At 51.2% G+C, this 21,075-nt stretch overlaps 9 protein-coding genes across 9 annotated transcripts; 5 read left to right on the forward strand and 4 right to left on the reverse strand.

Annotated features, from left to right (window-relative positions):
- The first annotated feature begins 71 nt into the window (after positions 1–71).
- On the forward strand, positions 72–1,976 carry BO88DRAFT_398813 (cytochrome P450). Its single transcript, XM_025705338.1, has one exon. It carries the CDS (start codon positions 97–99, stop codon positions 1,564–1,566), a length of 1,470 nt encoding a protein of 489 aa, XP_025557447.1. The 5' UTR covers positions 72–96; the 3' UTR covers positions 1,567–1,976.
- Positions 1,977–2,737: 761 nt separating this feature from the next.
- On the forward strand, positions 2,738–4,166 carry BO88DRAFT_398814 (uncharacterized protein; the record flags this gene model as incomplete). Its single annotated transcript, XM_025705339.1, has 2 exons — positions 2,738–2,776; positions 2,831–4,166. 2 exons carry the CDS (start codon positions 2,738–2,740, stop codon positions 4,088–4,090), a joined length of 1,299 nt encoding a protein of 432 aa, XP_025557448.1. The 3' UTR covers positions 4,091–4,166.
- Positions 4,167–4,979: 813 nt separating this feature from the next.
- On the forward strand, positions 4,980–6,565 carry BO88DRAFT_492041 (NAD(P)/FAD-dependent oxidoreductase; the record flags this gene model as incomplete). The annotated part of the gene is made up of 4 exons (XM_025712895.1): positions 4,980–4,990; positions 5,039–5,238; positions 5,283–5,667; positions 5,716–6,565. 4 exons carry the CDS (start codon positions 4,980–4,982, stop codon positions 6,563–6,565), a joined length of 1,446 nt encoding a protein of 481 aa, XP_025557449.1.
- Positions 6,566–6,934: 369 nt separating this feature from the next.
- Positions 6,935–8,366, forward strand: BO88DRAFT_375938 (uncharacterized protein). Its single transcript, XM_025704355.1, has 2 exons — positions 6,935–7,220; positions 7,269–8,366. Exons 1-2 carry the CDS (start codon positions 7,019–7,021, stop codon positions 8,042–8,044), a joined length of 978 nt encoding a protein of 325 aa, XP_025557450.1. The 5' UTR covers positions 6,935–7,018; the 3' UTR covers positions 8,045–8,366.
- Positions 8,367–8,406: 40 nt separating this feature from the next.
- BO88DRAFT_476124 (sulfotransferase family protein) lies at positions 8,407–9,406 on the reverse strand (the record flags this gene model as incomplete). The annotated part of the gene is made up of 2 exons (XM_025711917.1): positions 9,207–9,406; positions 8,407–9,131 (listed from the first exon to the last, which is right to left on the reverse strand). The coding sequence occupies exons 1-2, from the start codon at positions 9,331–9,333 to the stop codon at positions 8,407–8,409; spliced, it is 852 nt and encodes a 283-aa protein (XP_025557451.1). The 5' UTR covers positions 9,334–9,406.
- Positions 9,407–10,031: 625 nt separating this feature from the next.
- BO88DRAFT_492043 (acyl-CoA thioesterase) lies at positions 10,032–11,318 on the forward strand. The gene is made up of 2 exons (XM_025712896.1): positions 10,032–10,301; positions 10,370–11,318. The coding sequence occupies exons 1-2, from the start codon at positions 10,188–10,190 to the stop codon at positions 11,210–11,212; spliced, it is 957 nt and encodes a 318-aa protein (XP_025557452.1). The 5' UTR covers positions 10,032–10,187; the 3' UTR covers positions 11,213–11,318.
- Positions 11,319–11,386: 68 nt separating this feature from the next.
- On the reverse strand, positions 11,387–11,786 carry BO88DRAFT_476129 (CFEM domain-containing protein; the record flags this gene model as incomplete). The annotated part of the gene is made up of 3 exons (XM_025711918.1): positions 11,387–11,456; positions 11,520–11,646; positions 11,712–11,786. The coding sequence occupies 3 exons, from the start codon at positions 11,784–11,786 to the stop codon at positions 11,416–11,418; spliced, it is 243 nt and encodes an 80-aa protein (XP_025557453.1). The 3' UTR covers positions 11,387–11,415.
- A 729-nt stretch (positions 11,787–12,515) lies between these two features.
- Positions 12,516–17,649, reverse strand: BO88DRAFT_492044 (ABC multidrug transporter). The gene is made up of 4 exons (XM_025712897.1): positions 16,580–17,649; positions 16,469–16,527; positions 15,052–16,417; positions 12,516–15,000 (listed from the first exon to the last, which is right to left on the reverse strand). The coding sequence occupies exons 1-4, from the start codon at positions 17,217–17,219 to the stop codon at positions 12,644–12,646; spliced, it is 4,422 nt and encodes a 1,473-aa protein (XP_025557454.1). The 5' UTR covers positions 17,220–17,649; the 3' UTR covers positions 12,516–12,643.
- A 633-nt stretch (positions 17,650–18,282) lies between these two features.
- BO88DRAFT_409065 (putative serine peptidase) lies at positions 18,283–20,864 on the reverse strand. Its single transcript, XM_025707862.1, has 10 exons — positions 20,495–20,864; positions 20,283–20,400; positions 20,076–20,230; positions 19,904–20,026; positions 19,682–19,854; positions 19,548–19,635; positions 19,391–19,496; positions 19,174–19,333; positions 18,913–19,113; positions 18,283–18,851 (listed from the first exon to the last, which is right to left on the reverse strand). The coding sequence occupies exons 1-10, from the start codon at positions 20,732–20,734 to the stop codon at positions 18,635–18,637; spliced, it is 1,581 nt and encodes a 526-aa protein (XP_025557455.1). The 5' UTR covers positions 20,735–20,864; the 3' UTR covers positions 18,283–18,634.
- Between the last annotated feature and the right edge of the window lie 211 nt (positions 20,865–21,075).

A 21,075-nucleotide genomic window follows, 5' to 3' on the forward strand; every position in this document is an offset into this window, starting at 1 on the left:
ATGCATCCATGCATCCACCGTCATACTTAAACAGCGTCTCCCTCGTATTCATCCCCCTCTTAAACACATCCCTCCCCTCTCACAACTACAATAACGATGCTCTCTGTTCTCCTCATCCCCATCCTCCCCATTATCTACCTCATCCACAAATACTTCACCGACCCCCTCTCTCGCATTCCCAACGCCCATCCCCTCTCACCATATACCACCCAATGGATAACCCACCACCGCAACCGCACCACAGAAGTGAAAGCCATCTACACCGCCCATCGCGCCCGCGGGCCCATAATCCGCCTTTCGCCCACAGAACTCAGCATCAACTCGCTTGAAGGCCTGCGGGCGATCTATACGCAAGGCGCGTTCGAAAAACATGCGTTCTATGCTGAGACGTTTGTGAACTTCCATACGCCGAATATGGTCGGTATGCTGGAGAATAAATCCCACGGGGAACAGAAGAGGTTGCTCAGTGGGGTTTATGCCAAGAGTTATCTGCTTAGGTCGGGGGATATTAGGGTTCTGGGAAAGGAGATGGTGGCTGGGAGGCTGAGGGATTTTTTAAGGAGGGTTGTTGCGAAAGGTGAGGTCGTCAATGTGTTGCCTGTTCTTCAGGCTGTGGGGATGGATTTCACCTCTGGGTTTGTGTTTGGAACGCAGGGTGGGACGAGGTTTTTGGAGGATTTGCCTTCTTGGGGAGTGTGGTTGGGACAGTATGAGGCTTTCAAGAGCATGAGTAGGGAAGATAGGTTTATGGGTTTCGTGGAGAGGTGGTGTTTGGGGTTGTGTGAGGGGGTTGGTCTTTCGAAGGAGAGTGGAGGGCCGGTGACGCAGGCTGTGGTTTATGATCGGCTTCGGGAGGGATTGGAGAAAAAGAAAAAGGTATCTGGCGAGGGTATAAATGTGAAGTTAGCTGTTGCATCGGAGATATTGGATCATTTGGTGGCGGGGCATGAGACGACTGGTATTACCATCACGTATATCATGTGGGAGTTGTCGAAGAGGCCGGAGTTGCAGACAAAATTGAGAGAGGAGCTTGCTACATTGTCTGGGTCGTTAAGGCATACTAGGGGGATGGAAAGTGAACTACCTCCGCTAGCAGACATCGATGCACTTCCGTTGCTAGATGCCATCGTCCGGGAGACTCTCCGACGACACGCACCGGCTCCGGCACCGTTACCTCGGGTGACTCCACCAGAGGGAGCATGGATACATGGGTATTATATCCCCGGTGGAGTGCAGGTCGGTTCCTCTGCATACTCGCTGCACCGAATTGAAGAGGTCTTTCCGTCTCCGGAGGAGTGGATTCCTATGCGTTGGATGGATGCGAAGGATGACAAAATCCACGATATGCGGCGCTTGTTCTATCCGTTCGGAACCGGAGGAAGGATGTGTCTGGGGAGCAATTTTGCATTTCTGGAGATCAAGCTGGTTATAGCGATGGTATATGCTAACTACTCGCCCGAGGTTGTGGATGATGAGGATATCGAACAGCACTTGGAGTTTATTGCGTTGCCAAAGGGTAGGAAGTTGATGGTTCGGTTTGTTCCCGTCGAGGATGGTACTGTTTGATATTGTCAGAGATGACAGAGGAAACCTTAGCCCATCCTGAGCCGGGAAATTGATAGAAGCTATGGACATACCTCCACCTCAAATATGGTACTCAATCCCATATAGCCGAATGTGCCGTTCTCAGTGTTCAGTGACCCAGCCAAGTTTGCAACGTGAGGTCTGAGCAACCGTCATCGGGGAAGCACACTCTAGCAGGAATGCCCACGATACTGTCAAATCTTCTGTTGTTGATAAAATTCGTCGGACCACGATACATTTCATTATGAGAGGGCTGATACGGCCTCAGGCCCTCAACCCGTTGGACATGTCGTCCCGTGATCCGGCAGAAGGAGAGACTGGCACCTGCCGATGAGAACAACGGCTGGAATTCCCCTCATTCATCACATACCAACACTCCATTCACCTCTAAGAAGACAAAATTCAGTTATTGAATAATTCTCAGTCACTTCCTGCTGCCCAGGTGCTCCCTACGTCATGTCTTTCACCAGACAGCAGCACGCAGTCATGTCACCCACTTGTGCAACGGTGATAAACTTCACATGATGAGCCGAGTTTCTTGTCAAAGTCTAATCGGCAAATAGCATTCAGATCTCTAGCAGACCGTGCACACAGATGATAGCTATTCTCTGAAGTCTGACATGCCCTCGCCGGTCGCATTCAGGTAGCCAAGGCACAGTAAATAGAACGCAGATAAGGATGGCAAGATACAAATTAGCTTCTTCAAAACAAGAGAATACCACAGGTAGTAAGGTACCCATGCAGGTGAATCTGTGCCGCCTGTCACGGCAGCAACGCCTTGCCTTTCACCATAGCAAGGAGCCAGCATGGCCATTGCGCAGGTGCAGTGCGTATTTATTCGTCAAATGCCGCCTAGACTGGCACTCTTATTAGTCCAGCGCGCGAATACCAGCTATGCTATAGCCCGTCTCTTCCAAAATGTCTACACTTCCCTCATCTTCAGATTTGCACGGGATGCCTGAGCCGATATTCTACCCCTGTCGGGTTCGACATACCAGGGTACATCCAGTTGTTCATTCATTCTCCTATCCCTATCTTTGGGTTGTGCTGCCTGTTCGGTGGCGGGGCAACAGTATCGAGAAATACAACTCGCCTGTGGTCGGCTTTGGATGGTTTACCGTGGATCCCGGTGATTACTTGGAAAGAGGCAACCATGCTGGACTACACGGGAAGCTTCGTCAGTATCTGCATAGTCAGGTAAAGCCGTCCGTCATCTGCGCGTGTGTCTCACTAATCTTCAACCCAGCGCCTCAAGGATGAAGACTACCCCTATGTCCTTCTTCTTACTGCTCCCAAAGTGCTAGGCCATGTCTTTAATCCCGTCTCTTTCTGGTATTTATATTCCATCAATAAAACCTTGGCCGCCGTCATCTTAGAGGTGAACAACAACTTTGGTGAGCGGCATATGTACTTGCTCCTATCGACGGGGTCAACTTCCGGGGACACTAGCGTTGCCGATCCTGCAGATCAGCCTTGCCATACATTGAACCGCTTCTCCAGCACCTGGTCGAAAGACTTTCATGTTTCACCGTTCAATCCCCGAGAGGGCATGGCATATACCCTAACCACCGCTGATCCCTTGCGGTGCGAAAGGCCGATCGACAGTCGGATCGTGCTAGTTGCCTCCAATCGGGTCCGACTCATTGCTTCTATCCGCGCTACGGGGCCGGCGATCCGCCCGGCTGCTCTCTCCGCCTACCAGCGATCCCAGCTGATCTTATCGTGGGGGTGGGTGGGGGCTTTAACGGAGCCACGCATCTATTTTCAAGCTGCAATGCTTCATGTGCAACGGAAACTAAGGGTCTGGTCTCTGCCGGTGCCGTTGGAGAAAACAATCAGTCGGCGCGCAAATCGACTCGAACGATCGCTCGAATATTTTGTTAGGGGATATCTGCGGCATCGAGTGGAGAACACTGACGGATCATTTACCGTGCGGTATTCCGCTGCAGGACTGTTTGCCAACGACGCGGTCGAGATCATGCAATCACCTTTGGCGCGTGCAGTTTCGAGCAAATGCCCGGACAAAGCCGTTGGATTTCGGGTTCTACGGCCGGACTTCTACACCTCCTTCGTAGAGAGTCAAGCCTTGACCGCCGAAGAAGTCTTCAAGCTCTTGGCGGGACATGATTTCCTGCGCGTGTCGCGCATTAATATGCTTCGGGATCTATTCTGTGACGAATCAGGCTCGTTTCCAGAACTTGCTAAACTCTCTAGACCCGGTTGTCTCGCTTTCCGAATCATCGCCTGGTTCCGAAAGGGGCGGCCCGCAGCGAGTGCTGGTCTGCTTTCTTTGTCTGCTCTGGACTGCTACGTGCTGACCAGCTGTAGTCCTACTGAGCAGAGGCACTACTGGCTGCAAGTGATGAAGTTGTTTCTCAGTCGCTACTTTGCCTTTGGGCACGTACCGCTCTTTGAAGTCGAAGTTCTTGTCGCCCTCCTGGCTGTGGGGTGGGGTCTCCTGGCCACCCTTAGTCTGGTTTATTCTTCAGATGATTCCACTATCTGATCAATTCTTTGTCAGATGGTGCGGTAGAACGGTAGTTCATTGGTATTGAAACAACGCTGCTGCCCAACAAATACTCCTGTAGCCACATATGGTCAAATCCAACCTGTTCACTCACTGAAAGTCTGGTACAGTGAAAAAGCTAATGTTATTAACACCCGAAATTGGATGTCTCTGTGCGACCACCGATACTTTCATGGTGCTATGGGCGGAGGAAACTCGGTGTATATTGGAGGCCCTGCAGCTAGCTTTATGGAAACATAGTCACCTATCTCCTTAACGTCATCTTCGCCTTCTCCGCGATAATTCGTCCGGTGGACAAACAATCGACGCATGCCGATTCCCAGTCTATCTTTCTTTGTGGGTTTATAGCCCCGACATGATTACTGGCTTTACCACGGACCGGATGGCCAGCCAACATTAACCCAAACTCTATCAATAAGTGTGACGCGAACCGGGAGCTTAAGATCTCGCTCGGACTGCTCGGCATGGAACCTTAATCTGGTGGAAAACTATGGAATGATCGGACTAGTGGCCACATCCTGCTACAACATCAGCTGGAAGTGACGGTCACACAAAGACCAGGGGTACGTGCTACAAAAACGTAACTCGGGGGGTGACTTTTGGGGAGTGAATGGTACGAAGTGATTTCGGACTGGATTGCAGGAACATGGCAAGGGAATGTACACGTACGGTTTAGCTGCATGCAGAGTGACAAAGCACGTCATGCTGTTACTGGAGTGAAGTAGCATCCGCTGCCAAGCAACAAGATCTTGGTCAATCTTTCTGTAGAGTACTAACTTAGGACATAAATAGCCAGTAGCCATCAGGGGTCACGCTCATGATCTACAGAGTGTACACTGATTGTCGTTAAGATCGCTCATTACACGACATGCAAGACAGGTACTGTGATCTATGAGCCATAGCTAAATTTCGACTAACATCATTCAGCAAGAAGATAGCCATCATTGGCAGCGGCGCGGCCGGTATGGCTGCCCTCTGGGCCCTGCACCAACATTCTCCTCACCAGGTCTACCTCTACGAGGCGGCTCCTCGTCTTGGAGGCCACATCAATACTGTAGAGTTCAAGAAGGGGGAAGATGGCGTCAATGTCGACACTGGATTTATCGTGCTCAACAATTCCACCTATCGTGAGTTCCCTCCCTTGTACTTCAGGCCTGGTCTAACAGAACAGCCAACTTCTTGAACTTCCTCAAAGCAATCAATGTCCCAACCACGCCCTCAGAGATGTCGTTTAGTGTTTCCCGATTCTCCGACTCGGGGTCATTTGAATGGGCAGGCTCCTCCTTGAGAAACCTTTTTGCTCAAAGCAGAAACCTGTTCTCTCTGTCAATGTGGCGGATGGTGTTCGACATGGTGAGGTTCAACCACTTCGCTCCTGACCTTCTCCGTCTCCCAGATGTGGATAATACCATGTCGATAGGCGAGTACCTCGAGAAGGAGGGATACTCGGCATTCTTCCGCGACAACTACCTAATCCCGTTGACGGCATCGACGTGGAGCACGAGCCCGGACAAGTGCAACTTGCAGTTTCCTGCTGTGACCCTCATCCGGTTCTTGTATGTTTCTGTCCCTATATCACGTTGATTTAGAGCTAATGCTATCAGATACAATCACAATCTGCTTAATACGCTCGGGCAGGGTCTCGAGTGGCTTGGCGTGACGAATGGCGCAAAGAGCTACATTGATACCATCATGGCCGACTTTCCCTCAGAACGTGTCTTTCTCAACCAGCCTGTACTCTCTGTTGTGAATGATCCAGCCTCGGGCATGGTCAAAATCACCACCGCCAACGGCACAACAGCCGCCTACGACCATGTCATCCTTGCTACGCCTGCACCCCAGGCACTCTCAATAGTATCCCAAACCGCAACTCCGCTAGAGAAATCCATACTCTCGTCATTCGAAACCACCACCAACACCGCAGTTCTTCACTCTGACGAGGCCCTTCTTCCCCAGAACCGCCGGGTCTGGTCCACTTGGAACTATCTCAGCAACGGCGCGGCAGACCAGGTATGTGTTACGTATAACATGAACCGGGCGCAAGGGGTCTCGCACGCGAAATACGGGTCGGTGTTGGTGACGATGAATCCGCTGTTCATGCCGGATGAGCGCACGATCCAGGGAGTATTTCAGTATGAGCATCCTCTGTTTACTCCGGCGGCGGTGCGGGCGCAGACGATGCTACCGAGGATTCAGGGCACAAGGGGGATCAGTTACGTGGGAGCGTGGACGATGTATGGGTTTCACGAGGATGCGTTTACGAGTGCGTTTGGGATGGCCGGGGAGCTTGGGGCCAGAATCCCGTTTCCAGTTGCTGATAGTCGCTTGAGGGGGTGTACAGTGAGGGAGGTTAGTTGGTTGAAATATGTATTCAGATTGGTGTTGCAGGGTGTGCAGGTTTTGATAATGTGGTTGGTGGGAGGGGAAGTGAAAAGGAAGCAGAAGGCGTGGTAGATCTCTTACACACTGTGATTATCATTCACATATTTGAATAGACAAGGTTTTTTCAGTGCTATTCTGGGTGTTGCAATACCTGTCACATTGATTATCCTCCGAGGTGATTACACGCAATCTCATATCATCTGATGTACCCCTTGCATAATCTGTCTGACCGAATATGAGTACGATCTACGATGCCAAGGTTATTGTAGACATACCACCTCGTGTCCACATTAGGAATACTGGATATGAGAGTATATCAAAACGATGGGTGGATGAACCCTAAGTGAAGCAAGCACCGCATGGGTCTCCCGGACTTTCTCCGATGGCTTCCCCACCCGCCAATCCATCATCAACTAAACAACCCCTCACGCTCTTTATCATCTCTCATTTCACTTCTACCTGTGATCTCTACTCTTAACAAACAACACTACTCCCTCTCAACCAGACCTCCACTGCCAAGCAACCATGTCCGACTCCCTCCCCAAGACTTACGACGACCTCCCCGACAAGCGGCGCTACTGGCCCGCAGCCCCCAACTCCGCCGACGAGGGGCTGGGGATGCTCCGTCTCCTCACTCCAGAAGTGGTCGCCAACGCAGCACGCACCCAGATCCAGACCGGCGAGCGCGTATGCCTGAACTGGGACCTGGAGAAGCTGAACCCACCAGGTACCCCTCTTCCAACCCATCCTCTATCGCCAACTAATCAAACCACAGGCTTCGGCCGCAAACCCTTCGCCCACCAGGTAAAATGGGTCAACGAAGGCCACGCCTTCGACGACGAATACCACTTCAACCCACAGCAATCCTCCCAATGGGACGGCCTACGACACCACAACGCCCCGGCCCCAACACCCGACGACCCTGACCGCCGCGTCTTCTACGGCGGCACCACCTCCACCGAGATCCTCGACCCGTCCTCAGCTCGCATCGGCATAGCCCACTGGGCCAAGAAGGGCATCGCCGGCCGCGGCGTCCTAATCGACTACGCCTCATACATCCAGCGCACCAAGGGCATCACAGTAAACGCCCTAACCCGCCACACCGTCTCCTTGGATGACGTCCTCACCATCGCGAAGGAATGCAACATTACCTTCCAGCCAGGCGACATTCTCTTCCTGCGCGTTGGCCTACCCACGACGTGGGATAACATGACCGATGACGAGAAGGTCAAGTACAGTCAACAGCAAATGCCTCAGCATGCAGGATTGGAGCAGAGTGAGCGTGTGGTGCGGTTCCTCTGGGACCAGCATTTCGCGGCTGTGGCGGGCGATGCGGTCAGCTTTGAGGTGTATCCGCCGATAGAGAAGGAGTGGGATTTACATCACTTTCTGCTTGCTGGGTGGGGAGTGCCGATTGGGGAGATGTTTGATCTGGAGGGGTTGAAGGAGGTTTGTGAGAGGTTGGGCAGGTGGACGTTTTTTGTTAGTAGTAGTCCGTTGAATTGTAAGACGGGGGTGTCGAGTCCGCCGAATTGTATGGCGATCTTTTAGGTGGGGTTTTGGGAGGTCGGGGTTGGTGTTGAGGGGAGAGGAAGTATTGGTTGGGTCTGATTAGGTCTCGTTGCCGTCTCTGGTATCTGCTTTGATAAGTTCGTTCTGAGCTGAGCGTTATTTGTGTTATAGAATGGGACAGAGTCTATGTATATTGTTATGGTTCATTTGGGCTACAGTAGCAGCATCCGCTCAAACAGTGATCACACAAACTGCAGGCCGAGAAGACGCTCTCTAAGCTTTGGGGTTATTTTAGTTTCTTTCTATTGTTTTCTCTTCGGGTTGGTTGTGTCAATAGCTTCCCATTAGTGAACTACTCAATACAAAGACAGCATTCATCACCACAGCCTAGTTAACCACCCCTATGCCACCATAACCCTATAAACTAACGCCGCCACCACCACCGGCCCCAACACCCACAACCCAACCCTGCACCCCAACCTCACCATCCCCCTCCACATCACAATCTTCACCTTCTCATCCAACCACTTCTTCTCATTCAAATGCGGAAACGGCACCTCAGGCACTGGCTTGCCCAAGAACTCACACAACGGCTCCCACCCCTGACTCAACTTGAACTCCAGCAACCTCTCAGGCGGCGTCAACCTCCTCACCAACGCATAATGCTCCTTATACTTCTCCCGACTGACACGCTTCGCATCCTCGGGTCCCTTAATCCCCAACCACCCCTCAAACGTCGACTTATGCACCTTGCCCAACGGGTGAGTGAACCACCGATCAATGGTATATATGATGGTCACGATAGGATCATACGTATTGGCAATCACGCCGTTCATCCAGCTCTGGTACCACGAGTCGATGTCTCTCTCCACCAGGACTACTTTGGCCTCCGGGTATGCGTTGAGCAACTCCTCGGAGAAGGCGATGGCCGGGGTATCGGAGGATATGGCGGCGTAGTCGTGAAGCAGTTGATCGAACTCGGCTCGGCCGTAGAGAGGACCTGGTGCGTTGAAGAACTTTCGGTCGATGGCTTCTTGCCACATGGGGATGGTGCCGAATTTGTCGGACATTAGGTGGATGGAGTGCCAGCAGGGGAGGGAGAGGGTTTCGAGGGCGGAGCACATTGCTATATACATACATACCGTCTTTAGTGTCTTGGGGGTGGGAGTGAGTGACTGGTGTCCGGTTGTTTATTACTTACAGGCTGTTCCTGTTCGGTTGAATCCTAGGCAGAGGACTTGGAGTGGAACGGTGCGCTTCTTGCCTCGTGGAGATTCGCTGTTCACGGGGCGGAAGAGCTCGGGGTGGCGGTCTTGGGGGGTTGCCATTGTGTAGACTCAGTATACTTGTATGATAGGCTGTATTTTGTTGATTGGTATGTGTAGGAGAAAGATAATCGATGTTTGAACTACGATGGCTATGGTGTTGTTGTAGAGGCATTTTATAGTTCTTTCAATCACTTGTATCATACTAGCGCTTACTTGTCGGCAGTTGGAGGAGTGCATTGATTGGTCTGCTCGTTCATGCATTTAGTCTCATTCATTAGCTCGTTAGCGCTTAGTTGGCTGGGGCAAGTTGTATAGTGTTATGGACAGTGGTAGATGCAAGCAATCAGATACAAGTCAGTGACGGGCTACTTTCAATTTGGTGATGAGTAGATATAGTCTGAGAAGAAAGTGATATGTCAGTAATAATACTCTTGAGCAGGAATATGATGCTCAAAAGTGGATATCCACGAGGCAGCTAATCGACACTATACCGATTCGGGCAATTCAGATGTAGGCTCTCACTTTTACAATGTAGATAATCGATTGTAAGATGACAATTAAAGAGATTTATTACCAAAATTTACTCCATAGATAATATCAAGTGACCTCTGCACTTCAGTGATAGACCATCCAAGATAAACAAGGGCTAATCACCTGCGATAAGATTAACTCCGACGGAGGTACCAAGTACCGAGGTAGTTTTTCCGAGATCGCCCCAAGATTGAGTCTCCGGCTTACTTTCTTACAAACAAACAACTCTCTCCTTGATTCAGTCTCCTTTTAAACTCATGCAGGATCCCACTCGTTCATTCTCTTCCTGATCTTATCTCCTTCTCCAGATTGAAGTCCGGGGAATCCCCGTTCCCATTGTACATTCAGCTACATCTACATAATACATAATAACAATAATCATCATGGCCGACCTCTCCACCCTCCGCGAAGTCATCCTCCCCACACTATTCTCCTGGAAATCCCTCGCCATTGTCCTCGCATTACTCAATCTCAAGAACATTCCTTTCTCGTGGCACGTACGTATACCTCACCCCCCTCTCATCCGTATATACCAAAGACTAATGAACGATGAAAATACTAATAGATCCGCCTCCTAACCCACCTCCTCCTCAACCTCCGCCGCTCCCCGACCTCCCCACCCTTCCCTACCTGTCCCCCATCTCCAACCCTCACCAGCAAGAACCAGAAGAACATCCAAACCCACCCAATCTTCCACCCGCACACACTCACCACGCGCACCTCCCTCTGGGAAACCGACTACAACTTCCACAAATCCAACAGCACGTATTTCTCCGATCTGGACATCTCCCGCACAGCCATCGTGACGAGGGTATACACGCCGGGTTTAGCGCTTGTGAGCTTGGAATTCGACCACGAGTTGAAGAACGGGAAGGATGAGAACGCCAAGGTTAATGTGGGGAAGAAGGTGTATGTCGCGCTGGGATCGACCTTTACTAGCTTTAAGAGGGAGATTGGGCCATTGCAGAGGTATCGCGTGTTGAGTCGCGTGGTGGGGTGGGATCGGAAGTGGGTTTATGTGTTGTCTGCTTTTGTGGGGATGAGTTCTGGGAAGAATGGAGGGAAGGGGAAGGTGTTTGCTACGGCGGTGAGTAAGTATGTGGTGAAGAAGGGGTGGGTTACTGTGCCGCCGGAGAGGGTGTTAAGGGCGAGTGGGATGTTGCCGGAGAGATCGACTGGTGATGAGGAGGGTGAGGATGGAGTGGTAGTTGAGGAGGAGGAAGAGGGGACGGTGGAGGGGATTGTGGAGGGGGTGGGGGAGGTGTTGAGTAAGGATGATCATGCTACATCAGGACAAGGGGTATCGGATTGGACGTGGGAGATGATCGAGGAGGAGAGGGTTAGAGGGATGAAGATCGTCGAGGGATATGTGGGATTAGATGAGAAGTTGCTGGCCGAGTGGGAATAGATTATACCTCCTATCCACACCTGCGTTTACATTGCTCCATCATTTCGGGTTATGTATATATAGATACCACCTAAGATGGATAGATGATATATAGATAAGATTCATTCATCATCGTTAATGATCAGTCACGTAGTCATGCATATCATAAAACCTTTCCTTCCCTATCATCCCCAACCTCCCTCAGAGCACTGTTCACTCAATGATCAAGACGACCCGCAAATCTCATTCTGAAGATCGACTCCAGCTACACACACCACCCATCAGCCAAATCCACCTCAACACTCCACTCCAAAGGGGAAAAACATACCCTGCACCTCATCCCCACACCCATTATTATTCAAACAGTCCACCACACCCTGCTGGAAACCGGCATTGGTGCAGTAGCAGTTAACATCACCGTCGCCACAGATCGTGCTGGATTCCACGCAGTTGCCCTGATATCATTAGCAACACTCCACAACATCCATCCCCATGACAAGACCCAGCAACAACAACATACAAGACAATCCGGAATACTCTGCGCCGCGGCGAAAGAGAGAATAGCCGCGATAGGGAGGACGATAGAAAACTTCATTGTGACAGGAGCAAGTAAAGTAGTAAGTATCTTGGAGGGATAGAAAAGGAAGGAGGTGAATGTGTCGTGCTACCACGAGGAAGTGAGGTGATTTATACCCTCAATCCCTCAATTAATTAGGACTAACTTATGTTATAATGAATACTATTCATTACTAAAGACGATCTCCTTGCGTGTGTGTGTGGGGTAGATCGCATGAATGATACCCAGTGCAAGGGAGGACGTATAGTATAGAAGATCAGTTGGTCAGGTATATCTGTGTCTTGATGATCTTTATATCGGTTATTTACTAGTAAGTAACTCTGAGGTGATGTATATTTAGCTCGGAAGGTAGTACATCAAGTACAATGTATGTCCATGGATGATGTCTTGGAAGGGCGAATGTGTTAAGGTAAGTATCATACAAAGGTCGGTGTGATAGATGGTATGTAGCAAGTGACATCATGGCATGTTTCACACATCCCATGTAGAATAATCTAAAGGAACGATGGGTACGTCGTGACTCTTCATTCCATGAGTAACTACCGTATCTGCAAGGGCTGCCAGCCCGGGTGTTTGAACGCCACCTTCACGAGGCAGCCACTGCGGTCAATGTGAGACATGCGTCAGTCAGTCCTTGCAGCGTCGGTTCGATTTCTTCAGTGTCTCAGTAGGATAGAATCTGTTGGTGTGAGTTTTAGACGCGTAAGCAGTGGGAAGCTATGACTATGATGAAATGTAGTCGTAAGGAGGAAATCTATTATGACTGTATATCTAGTCTAAATATATCAACGAGAAATGCACCTATATAAACACCCCAAAAGCCATCGGAATATAAAACAAAGAAAGAAAATTAAAAGCCACCTGCAGCCATTGAATCACTGCTTCCGCCACTTCTTCACCCGGAACAAATAATAAAACGCCGCCGCCGCCGCAATCTGCACAACAACATACACCCAAAAGATCCCAAAGTTCCTCCACTTATCACTTGACACAATGCCCGACATACTAATATACGCATCCGCTGTGCTCACAGAGCAGTACTCACACCCCGTCGTAGCATTCGGGTTCAACAGATTTCCCCCCGCAAGCTCCGCATACTGTCCCAGATACTCGCCGCAGGATTGACCCGTCGGGGGGTCAAGAACCGACAGCTCCGACGATGAACACACCACCTCCCTTCCTGAGACTTGTGTAGACACCATGGCCGACGCCCAGTATGTGAACGGGGATGCGCGGTACATAAAGATCCAGAAGCCCGGGAGAGCGGAAGGCGACTGCATGATACCGCAAAAAGTCAAGGACATGGCGAAGAGGAGGGTGACGACGGCACTGGCTGTGACGGTGTCAGGCATTGCGGCGATTATCATGTGTGCAAAGGTACTGGTGTAGATGAATAATTCAATGCAGAGGATGAGCACGGTGGCTTGTCGGGCGGAGCTTTGGATGCCTACTACCGGAAAATAGTAGCAGGCGAAGACGATGATGCCGAGAACAATTTGGTACGGTATTTCGACGATGATGTTGGCCATTAGGAATGCTTTCCAGCTGTAGGCTTTGCTGGGACGTTCGCGGACTTCGTAGAGGTCCCGTTGAGTGATGAAGAGAGGCATGATTTGCTGCACAAGGGAGGGGAAGATAGAGCACAGCATGAAGATGGAATAAATGACCGTCTGCAATCCTTGGAGGGAGGATTTGGCGTGGTAGAAAGAGAACCCAATGAAAAGGCCGCCAAACACGCCCAGGCCCCATTTCGCCAGCACGTATGAGGGCATGCGCCAATACTGCTGGAAGACCCGGTAGGTGACTTGGTACAACTGGAACCAGAATGGCATGGCAAACTCAGTATGGCTCCTTTCAGAGTCCTCTTCGACAGATGTGTTCTCCTTCTCGGCATGGATGCGATCGATCTCCGCTTGGACATCTTGACTTTCGCTGCTTTGTTTCCATACATCGAACCAGTTTTCTCCTTTAGCATTGGTGCCGTTGTTGACCATCTCGAGCATGTACTCGGCCGGGTTCTCGTCCTGTCCGCAAGGGCGTGGAGCGCTATGATTCTCAAAGTAATCGAGAAGTGTGCGCGAGTTCTCTCCCACTGGTCCGAAGTAGACAGTCTTACCGCCGCGAGCAAGGAATAACAGCCGATCGAATTGTTGGAACAAAACGGCGCTAGGCTGGTGAATGGTACAGAGAACCGCCTGTCCATGGTCGGCTAAGCGGCGCAGAAATGCGCAGATAGCCCACGAACTCTGAGAATCAAGACCACTTGTGGGCTCGTCCAAGAAAAGAAGAAGTTTTGGCCGTGCAGCTAGCTCCACACCGATGGTTAGCAGCTTGCGTTGTTCAACGTTCAAGCCCTCTCCCGGAACACCAACGACTGCTTCAGCAAAGTCCTCCATTTTCAGCATAGAAATGACTTCTTCGACATAGTCATACTTTTCCTTGAGCGAGACATTCGGCGGCTGGCGAAGCAGAGCACTGAACTGCAGTGATTCCCGAACAGTGGCTGTCTGAAGATGGAGATCTTGTTGCTGAACATACCCGGTCTTTCGCTGGAAGCTAGCATCCAGCCCTTTGCCGTTGACGAACATATCACCGGTGATCACTCCCATGGTGGTACGGTGAGCGAGAACATCAAGAAGGGTTGTCTTTCCTGCTCCACTGACACCCATGAGTGCAGTGAGAGTACCAGGCTTGACCCAGCCTGATACATGGTCCAGAAGCCGTCTAGTCTCACCCTTGATGTCGACATCATAACACACATCGCGCCAGGTAAAAATATCCTGTTGCGGAGCGAGTCCTCCGAGGTTCTCTGATTTTCCCGTGCCAGTCGGCTTGATGGTACTCAGCTCAACTCCATTCTCCACATCAGCAGACTTCGGACCTGTAGCACGCGACAAGGCACGCTTCTGGCTGCGATGGAAGACCAATACCTCGGCTGTGCTGGTGGTGGACGAGTTCAGCTCCGTAGCGAGGAAGTAGATCGCCATGAACGCGATCAAGAAAGCAATCAGTATACCAAAGTTGCGCCACACGTGGCTGTAGTAGTACCTGAAGTTGACGGCGATGTAACGATCACCGCTGACGAGCTTCTCGCCGGCAGTTGATCCGGACGTGGAACAAACAAAGGAAGAGCCATTCATGTCAGCGTATGACGGAATGAATGAAGAGCAGGGAAATTCGCGGCCGTGAAACTCGTTCGCGACAAGTATTTCAAACGCGTAGTAGATCGGATCTAGCAAGTCAGCAAGAGTCAACTAGGAGACAAAAGAGACATGAGACATACTGATGTAATGAATCCATTCGAACCAGGGATGCATTGAAGGAACGGGCAGCACAAATCCAGTATAGACGACCAGAGCCAAGATCAAAACTCCTGCCAGCGACATGGCCTGGGAGATGGTTTTCGTGACCGCCGCCATAGTTCGGAAGACCGCACTCATGACAAACATAACAATGAAGGAGATCAGGAAGTAGATAAAGAACTGGGCCGGTTCGCGTCGAAGATTGACCATAAAGTAGAGAATAACGTTGAACGCGACTGCGAGAGCGAACTTTACCGGTATGTCGCTCACAACACCCGCAATAGCCTCTGTTGCTGGATGGTAGAAAGCATAGGAAGCTTGCTTTTCCACAATCGGTCGCTGGGCGTAGAGTGTGTTGATCTCAGACATAGCTGCCAGTGCGTTCAAAAGGACGGCGAAGAAGAGCGCCGCCCCTTTAGAAGTAAAGGAAGCAGTGTCATTGGGGGAGTTGTAGTAAACCGAGCCGATGATCAGGGCCATGATGATCTGTCCACAGACCGTTGATACAGTGGTCTGGATATCCATCCATAGCCGTTGATAAGCGCGTTTCGTGTTCAATTTAATCTGCATGGGTACGCTCAGCAGAAATGGCGACTTGGGTCGCGTATGTTTAGCCTGCACAGCCCGCTTGCGCTCGTGAAACTCTGTATCGGTAACCTTGTTGCCATGCAAAGGATGCTCTTTTTCATACGAAGCAACCTCGGTAAGCGTTTTTTGGTACTCGGGTGACTGACGCCAATAGGCTTCAAAGTCGTCAGGAGTGCGAGGAACACGGCTCTCCATGCCTGCACGTGGCCGGCGTTCCTGGGGGTTGGTAACAGAGGTCAGGAAATCGCCTGTGGTTTGTCTCGGGGGACACTCCCAGCCCTGTCGCTCAAAGAAGGCTTTCGCCTCCGAAGTAGGTCCAAAGTAAATTTGGCGGCCCTCGTAGAGTACCGACACCTTATCGAAAATGTCATAGATGCTCTGGCTCGCTTGGTAGATGGCAACTGCATGAGCTGAGCCTGTCAGATCAGCCATCAATCGCAGAGCCTCGACGAATTTCAGCGCCGTGGCCGAGTCGAGACCACGGGTCGAGTTATCCCATGCCGCCAAAGGTGCTGCGGCCAAAGTCATTTCGGCAATGCTAACACGCTTGCGCTCTCCTCCTGAGACACCCCTGATAAACTCATTTCCAACCTTGGTGTTGTACGTGTGGCTCAGCCCGAAGACAGCCATGACTACCTTAGTGATATGCTTCGCGTGTTCGTCTCGAGATAAACCTTTGATACGACGCTGTGGAGTGCGCATAGCGGCGGCGAACTCGAGGGTCTGGCCAACGGTGAGGTGAGGGAAGTGCTTGTCCACCTATAACATAATTAGTGCGTGTAATGCTAGCTCACGACAGCATAGGCATACCTCTTGGTTGTAGACCACTTCACCTTTGAACTCCTTGATCATCTGATGTTGAGGGATGCCTGTACCATGTCAGTACATAGATACACATGTAGATTATAAGAGTGTCGTTACCATTGTAATGTATCACGCTGTCATCATTGACAGTCAACCCCTCAAGTTCACCACAAAGTGACTTCAGGAAAGTACTGCAGCCAGCACCTGGGCGACCAAGCACCAGAAGAAGCTCTCCACTCTTCAAAACACCGTTGAACTCATTCAAAATCCGCTTGGGCGGGGAGTGACGATTCCGAAGTGCCTCGGCAATGCGAAAAGGGGCAGTGAAGGTCGATGCGACAGTATCCTGGAATTGAACGGCCGCGCCAGTCCCTGAGATGGAAAGGTTCTTGAACACGATGCCTGGTCGAAGATCGAGAGCACCCTCTCGACGAAACTCACCGAGACCATATGCGAGCCACTTTCCGAGATCGAACTTGTCCGTCTGTGGGTCAAGACAGGGGTCATCCTCTCGGATCGTGCCCATAGTATCTGGACGACCAGAGACGGCTGTATGCTGGGTATAGACGCTTGAACGCCGTCTCATGGACTCATGAGTCGCAATCCGAACTAGATTCTGTCTCTCCTCGGGACCAATGAGGGCCACAGAGGGGTGGGATGGGTCTTCTTCATTATGCGTATGCTGTGTGTTAGGTGTGTTTTGGCGTAATAGGTGGTCCTCGTCCTGGGACCAGGGCCCGGTCTGATCGGGAGCCATGTCGTAGACGCTAGCCAGCTGTCAAACGGCAGCGATCACGGAGGAATAAAGAGGAATGCGATGATTTTTCTTGTTGTTGTTCAGAAAAGTAAACCGTGCTCACGCCCCAGTCATATATATGACAACCTCGCATTCCCCTGGCCGGTATATCGGTCCCCAGGGGGGCCGATGTGGCTTCCATGGTTCAAGATACAGAGCTTGAGTATACATCATGCCAAGTCGATCTAGGCTGTGCGTATACTCGGATGCGGATATTGGCATGGACCGGTAAATTTGTGGAGCAGGGATCCAGCCTACTAGCTGGCCATCGGATCTCGCAAGAATAGATGCCGTTGAGGGTGCCTGAAGCACGCCCACCAATGAACGCGGGCCATTGTGAGATGTGTCAGCGGATCTGTGTCTTCAGGGGACCCGATCAGCCACGTTGATCCACAATCCACTTGTGGATGAGATGCAAATCCAGGTGGTCCGGCTTCCGAATTGAGCGGATAGCGGAGTCTCTGCCTGCTTAACAGCGCTGACTAAGTATCTCCGCTGACTGTGCATTAACTGCCTCAGGCTGGCACGGCCCGGATCGTCGTGACTATCGGATGTTAAACTTCGCAGAGGCCGAGCACTAGTTAAAACAGGAGTTCAGGACTTCAGTATCCGGATAATGCTGTCGGCAGATCTAGAGGGATCTGCAACGGCTTACAGTCATGTGAGTATGGACAGTGGATGCTTGCCTTTCCCTACGTCATACCCATTGCGGTAGAAATGTATCAGATCGATTCCTAAGGTTTTCTAGGATTCGGTCTGGTGCGCTTCTTCAGGCAATGAATCCTCCGGATTAAATCTGCTACGCTATCCGGTTACCTGCTCGGAACGGCCATACAAGTAGTATCATACAAAAGACATCTTTTATATAATATTATATGGGTGGACTAGTCAGTTGGATGTTATATATATTTCTCTCTCAGTGACTACTATAATAGTTGTCTGCAACTATCATATATCACCACACAGTTGAAAATGACCGTCTCAGGCCACAATGAATTGACCTTTACCTTAATTGGCTGGCAGTAACTCCGGTAACATGGCATGTCAAGCTGGTCTCTCGAACGAGTGGATGGTTTGGCCATTATCTGGGTAATCAAAGAGAGGACGACTGAGCAGAGTCTTTAGGTAAAAGCCACATAACAGAAGCTCTGATGAACTGGGTGTATCTACACACTAACTACTATGTGTCCTGACAATTGATATATATACTAGTGAGCAACGTCCCCATTTCCCACATGCATAATGTTTTCAGTGGTAGGAAAACGCCAACGACTATCTCATCGTAGGCATGACCATACCTACCATCATCATGTCCCATAACACATTCCTTATGTACAGTCCATAAATATATTTACCATCAACCACCGTTCCTCTCTTCAAGCATAATACTCCTCCACCCACTCCTTAATCTGCTTCACCTCATTATCAACCACCTTCCTTACCCCCTCATTCGCATAATAATCCTCCATATACAAATCCGAGCAATGGAATCCGCCCGGGATAATCTGCACCGGTTCATTCGCCGTGCTCGCCAGCGGTCCACCGGGCCGGAAGGTGCTCGATACACCGGAGTCGCGCCAGGGGTCGTATTGCCTTCACCAGTTCATTAGCATTGACTTCATCAACCACATTTAACGGCATCTAGGAGACTTACCCATTCGTCCAGATCAACCGCGTCGTGTTGCGGGTCATGTCCCATCCACCGGTCCAGCTGTTCACCGTGGCAGAGTTCTTACCCTTCGCGCTGCCGTACGTGTAGCCGTTTGTTTCGGGGAAGTAGAGCGGGCATTGGCGTTGCCAGTAGGAGGCGCTGACGAGCCGGGGCACAATGGTGGAGGTACCCTCGGGAGCACCGCTAGATTCTTGTTAGTGGGTCGTTCGTGTGTTATCATGGAAGGAGGTAAGGGGTACGCACTCCTGCCACCAGAAGAAGGGCTCGTTGCAGAGGAACCATTCCCATTGGCGGTCGACGGCGTTGCCGACGGAGGTATCGGTGTAGATGGGGCTCGAGGCGTTGTAGCTGTCGAAGCAGGCGACGCTCCATTCGTCGGTCCAGTAGCCGTAGCTTGCGCAGTCTGTATCTGGGTTAGTCTTGAAGATAGAGAGGGATGAGACAAGGGGTGGTGGAGTACAATCAGGGAGCATGGTTGAGTTAAACCAGTTTGCGTAGTTGGCCAGGGCCTTTTCGAGACCGACACCCTCGGGGCCGGGGGTTACTGCCGCGCCGGCTTCGACACCCTACTTTCGTTAGTATATTGCTTTGCTATGGAGCTGTTAGAAGTGGCCTACCTCGACGGCGTCACAGAACTGGAAGAAGGAAGAGTATCCTGTGGCAAAGTCATTGTCTTGCCAGAGGTACGGTCCGTTGGGGAGGACACTGTTCCTGTCAGAATGGCTTCTCCTATAAATTCTGGAATACTCACGCGGCAAAGTCATCGTAATGCTCAACAGCTCCCAGGCCAAACATTTCCTTGAGTTCTTGCTGCTCCTTGGCAGTTCCGTTCTTTCCAACCTTGTCGACATACTCGGCTACCAGAGACACATCCTTGCTGCAGTTCTGTGCCATACCTTGCTGGATGGGGTAGAAGTATTGCCACTGATCTGGTTAGCTGCAAGTAGACACAACAAGAACAGGTCACACCTACAAAGTCGTAGATAGCCTCCACAGGAGCACTAGTGGCATGGTAAGCCCAGAACGTTCCAGGCGCGACAGATTCGGTCCAAGCCGTCAAGGCACCGCTGTATGATCCACCGACCATGACCCAGGGCTAGATCGTCAGCACCTATCAGAAACACAAAGCGGTGAAGGTAACCTACAGCATTCTGCGCATTGCTGCGGGTGCTGTTATCGAATTGCAGCTTGACCGTCTCGGCGAAGTAGGTCATGTCCAGAATGGATTGGTCCAGTGTGAGGTACTGAAGAGTTTTGGCATTGAGCACCTCATAAGGCGAGGAATCACCCCAGTAGCGGTCTGAATTGGGATCAATCAGCTATGTTTCTTCCATGGCAGCGGTGACACTCACGCTCAATGAGAATGACAGCACCCTGGATTTCCTGCGCATAGACACCAGTGAGAGTCTCATTGGTGAGATACCCCTCATAGCCATCGGCAGAGACCTCTCCAGGAGTAAAGAGGACGACCTAGTCTAATCAGCAATGTTCCTCATGATCACGGACGTTGCCAACGGCTAGATTCCAATATGGCCGGTCATACGACCAAATGCTAGAGACGCACCGGTGACCCAGGACCACCCCAGTATTCAGTACTCCACCAGTACCTCTGGGAAAAGGTTCCCTTCTCCGGATTATGATGGTCCAGCAGCTGCTCAAAGTAAGCCTCGCCCGTGGTCGCAGCCGATTTACTCGAAGCTGGCCGAGAGACAGGCTTGGGCACAAGACGGGGGCGAGCAGCCTGAGCCAGAGACGCCCAAGAGAGCGCCAGGGCTGCGGCAGCGACAGCAGAGAAGGAACGCATTGTGAGCTGTCGAGGGGAACTGAGGATCCTACAACCACAGTAGACGAACTGGCATGAGAGAACGGCCAGCGCCGGAGGAAGCGAGCGATTTATGTCTGCGCCGGCGCCATGGCGTGAGCGCAGCAGGAACTCCGCTCCTGCTAGGCGATACTACCTTACTCCAATGCATAGATTAAACCAGGCACGGCATGAGGAGTGCGGCAGAGACGAATCCTGAGCGTGACTGCAGAATTGATTGTTGTGCACCGTCGGAGAGCGTCGGGGCAGCCGGACGGGGTGGAGCCTGCAGATGACATCGTCAGAAGATAAATGGATGAGATGCTGATGGAGGCGAGGTAGAC

Source organism: Aspergillus vadensis, assembly GCF_003184925.1.
Source record: "Aspergillus vadensis CBS 113365 unplaced genomic scaffold BO88scaffold_38, whole genome shotgun sequence".
Taxonomy (NCBI): domain Eukaryota; kingdom Fungi; phylum Ascomycota; class Eurotiomycetes; order Eurotiales; family Aspergillaceae; genus Aspergillus; species Aspergillus vadensis.

Bases quoted from the DNA above. Each gene is read 5' to 3' on its own strand.
- BO88DRAFT_375938 (XM_025704355.1), top strand. From the start codon at position 7,019: ATGTCCGACTCCCTCCCCAAGACTTACGACGACCTCCCCGACAAGCGG. The intron at 7,221-7,268 runs GTACCCCTCTTC...ATCAAACCACAG, and splicing joins GGAGAAGCTGAACCCACCAG to GCTTCGGCCGCAAACCCTTC.
- BO88DRAFT_398813 (XM_025705338.1), top strand. From the start codon at position 97: ATGCTCTCTGTTCTCCTCATCCCCATCCTCCCCATTATCTACCTCATC.
- BO88DRAFT_492044 (XM_025712897.1), bottom strand. From the start codon at position 17,219: ATGGCTCCCGATCAGACCGGGCCCTGGTCCCAGGACGAGGACCACCTA. The intron at 16,528-16,579 runs GTAACGACACTC...GACATGGTACAG, and splicing joins CAGCGTGATACATTACAATG to GCATCCCTCAACATCAGATG. The intron at 16,418-16,468 runs GTATGCCTATGC...ATTATGTTATAG, and splicing joins AAGTGGTCTACAACCAAGAG to GTGGACAAGCACTTCCCTCA.
- BO88DRAFT_492043 (XM_025712896.1), top strand. From the start codon at position 10,188: ATGGCCGACCTCTCCACCCTCCGCGAAGTCATCCTCCCCACACTATTC. The intron at 10,302-10,369 runs GTACGTATACCT...AAATACTAATAG, and splicing joins ACATTCCTTTCTCGTGGCAC to ATCCGCCTCCTAACCCACCT.
- BO88DRAFT_409065 (XM_025707862.1), bottom strand. From the start codon at position 20,734: ATGCGTTCCTTCTCTGCTGTCGCTGCCGCAGCCCTGGCGCTCTCTTGG. The intron at 19,855-19,903 runs GTAGGTGTGACC...TAACCAGATCAG, and splicing joins TGGAGGCTATCTACGACTTT to TGGCAATACTTCTACCCCAT. The intron at 19,497-19,547 runs GTAGGCCACTTC...TAACGAAAGTAG, and splicing joins AGTTCTGTGACGCCGTCGAG to GGTGTCGAAGCCGGCGCGGC.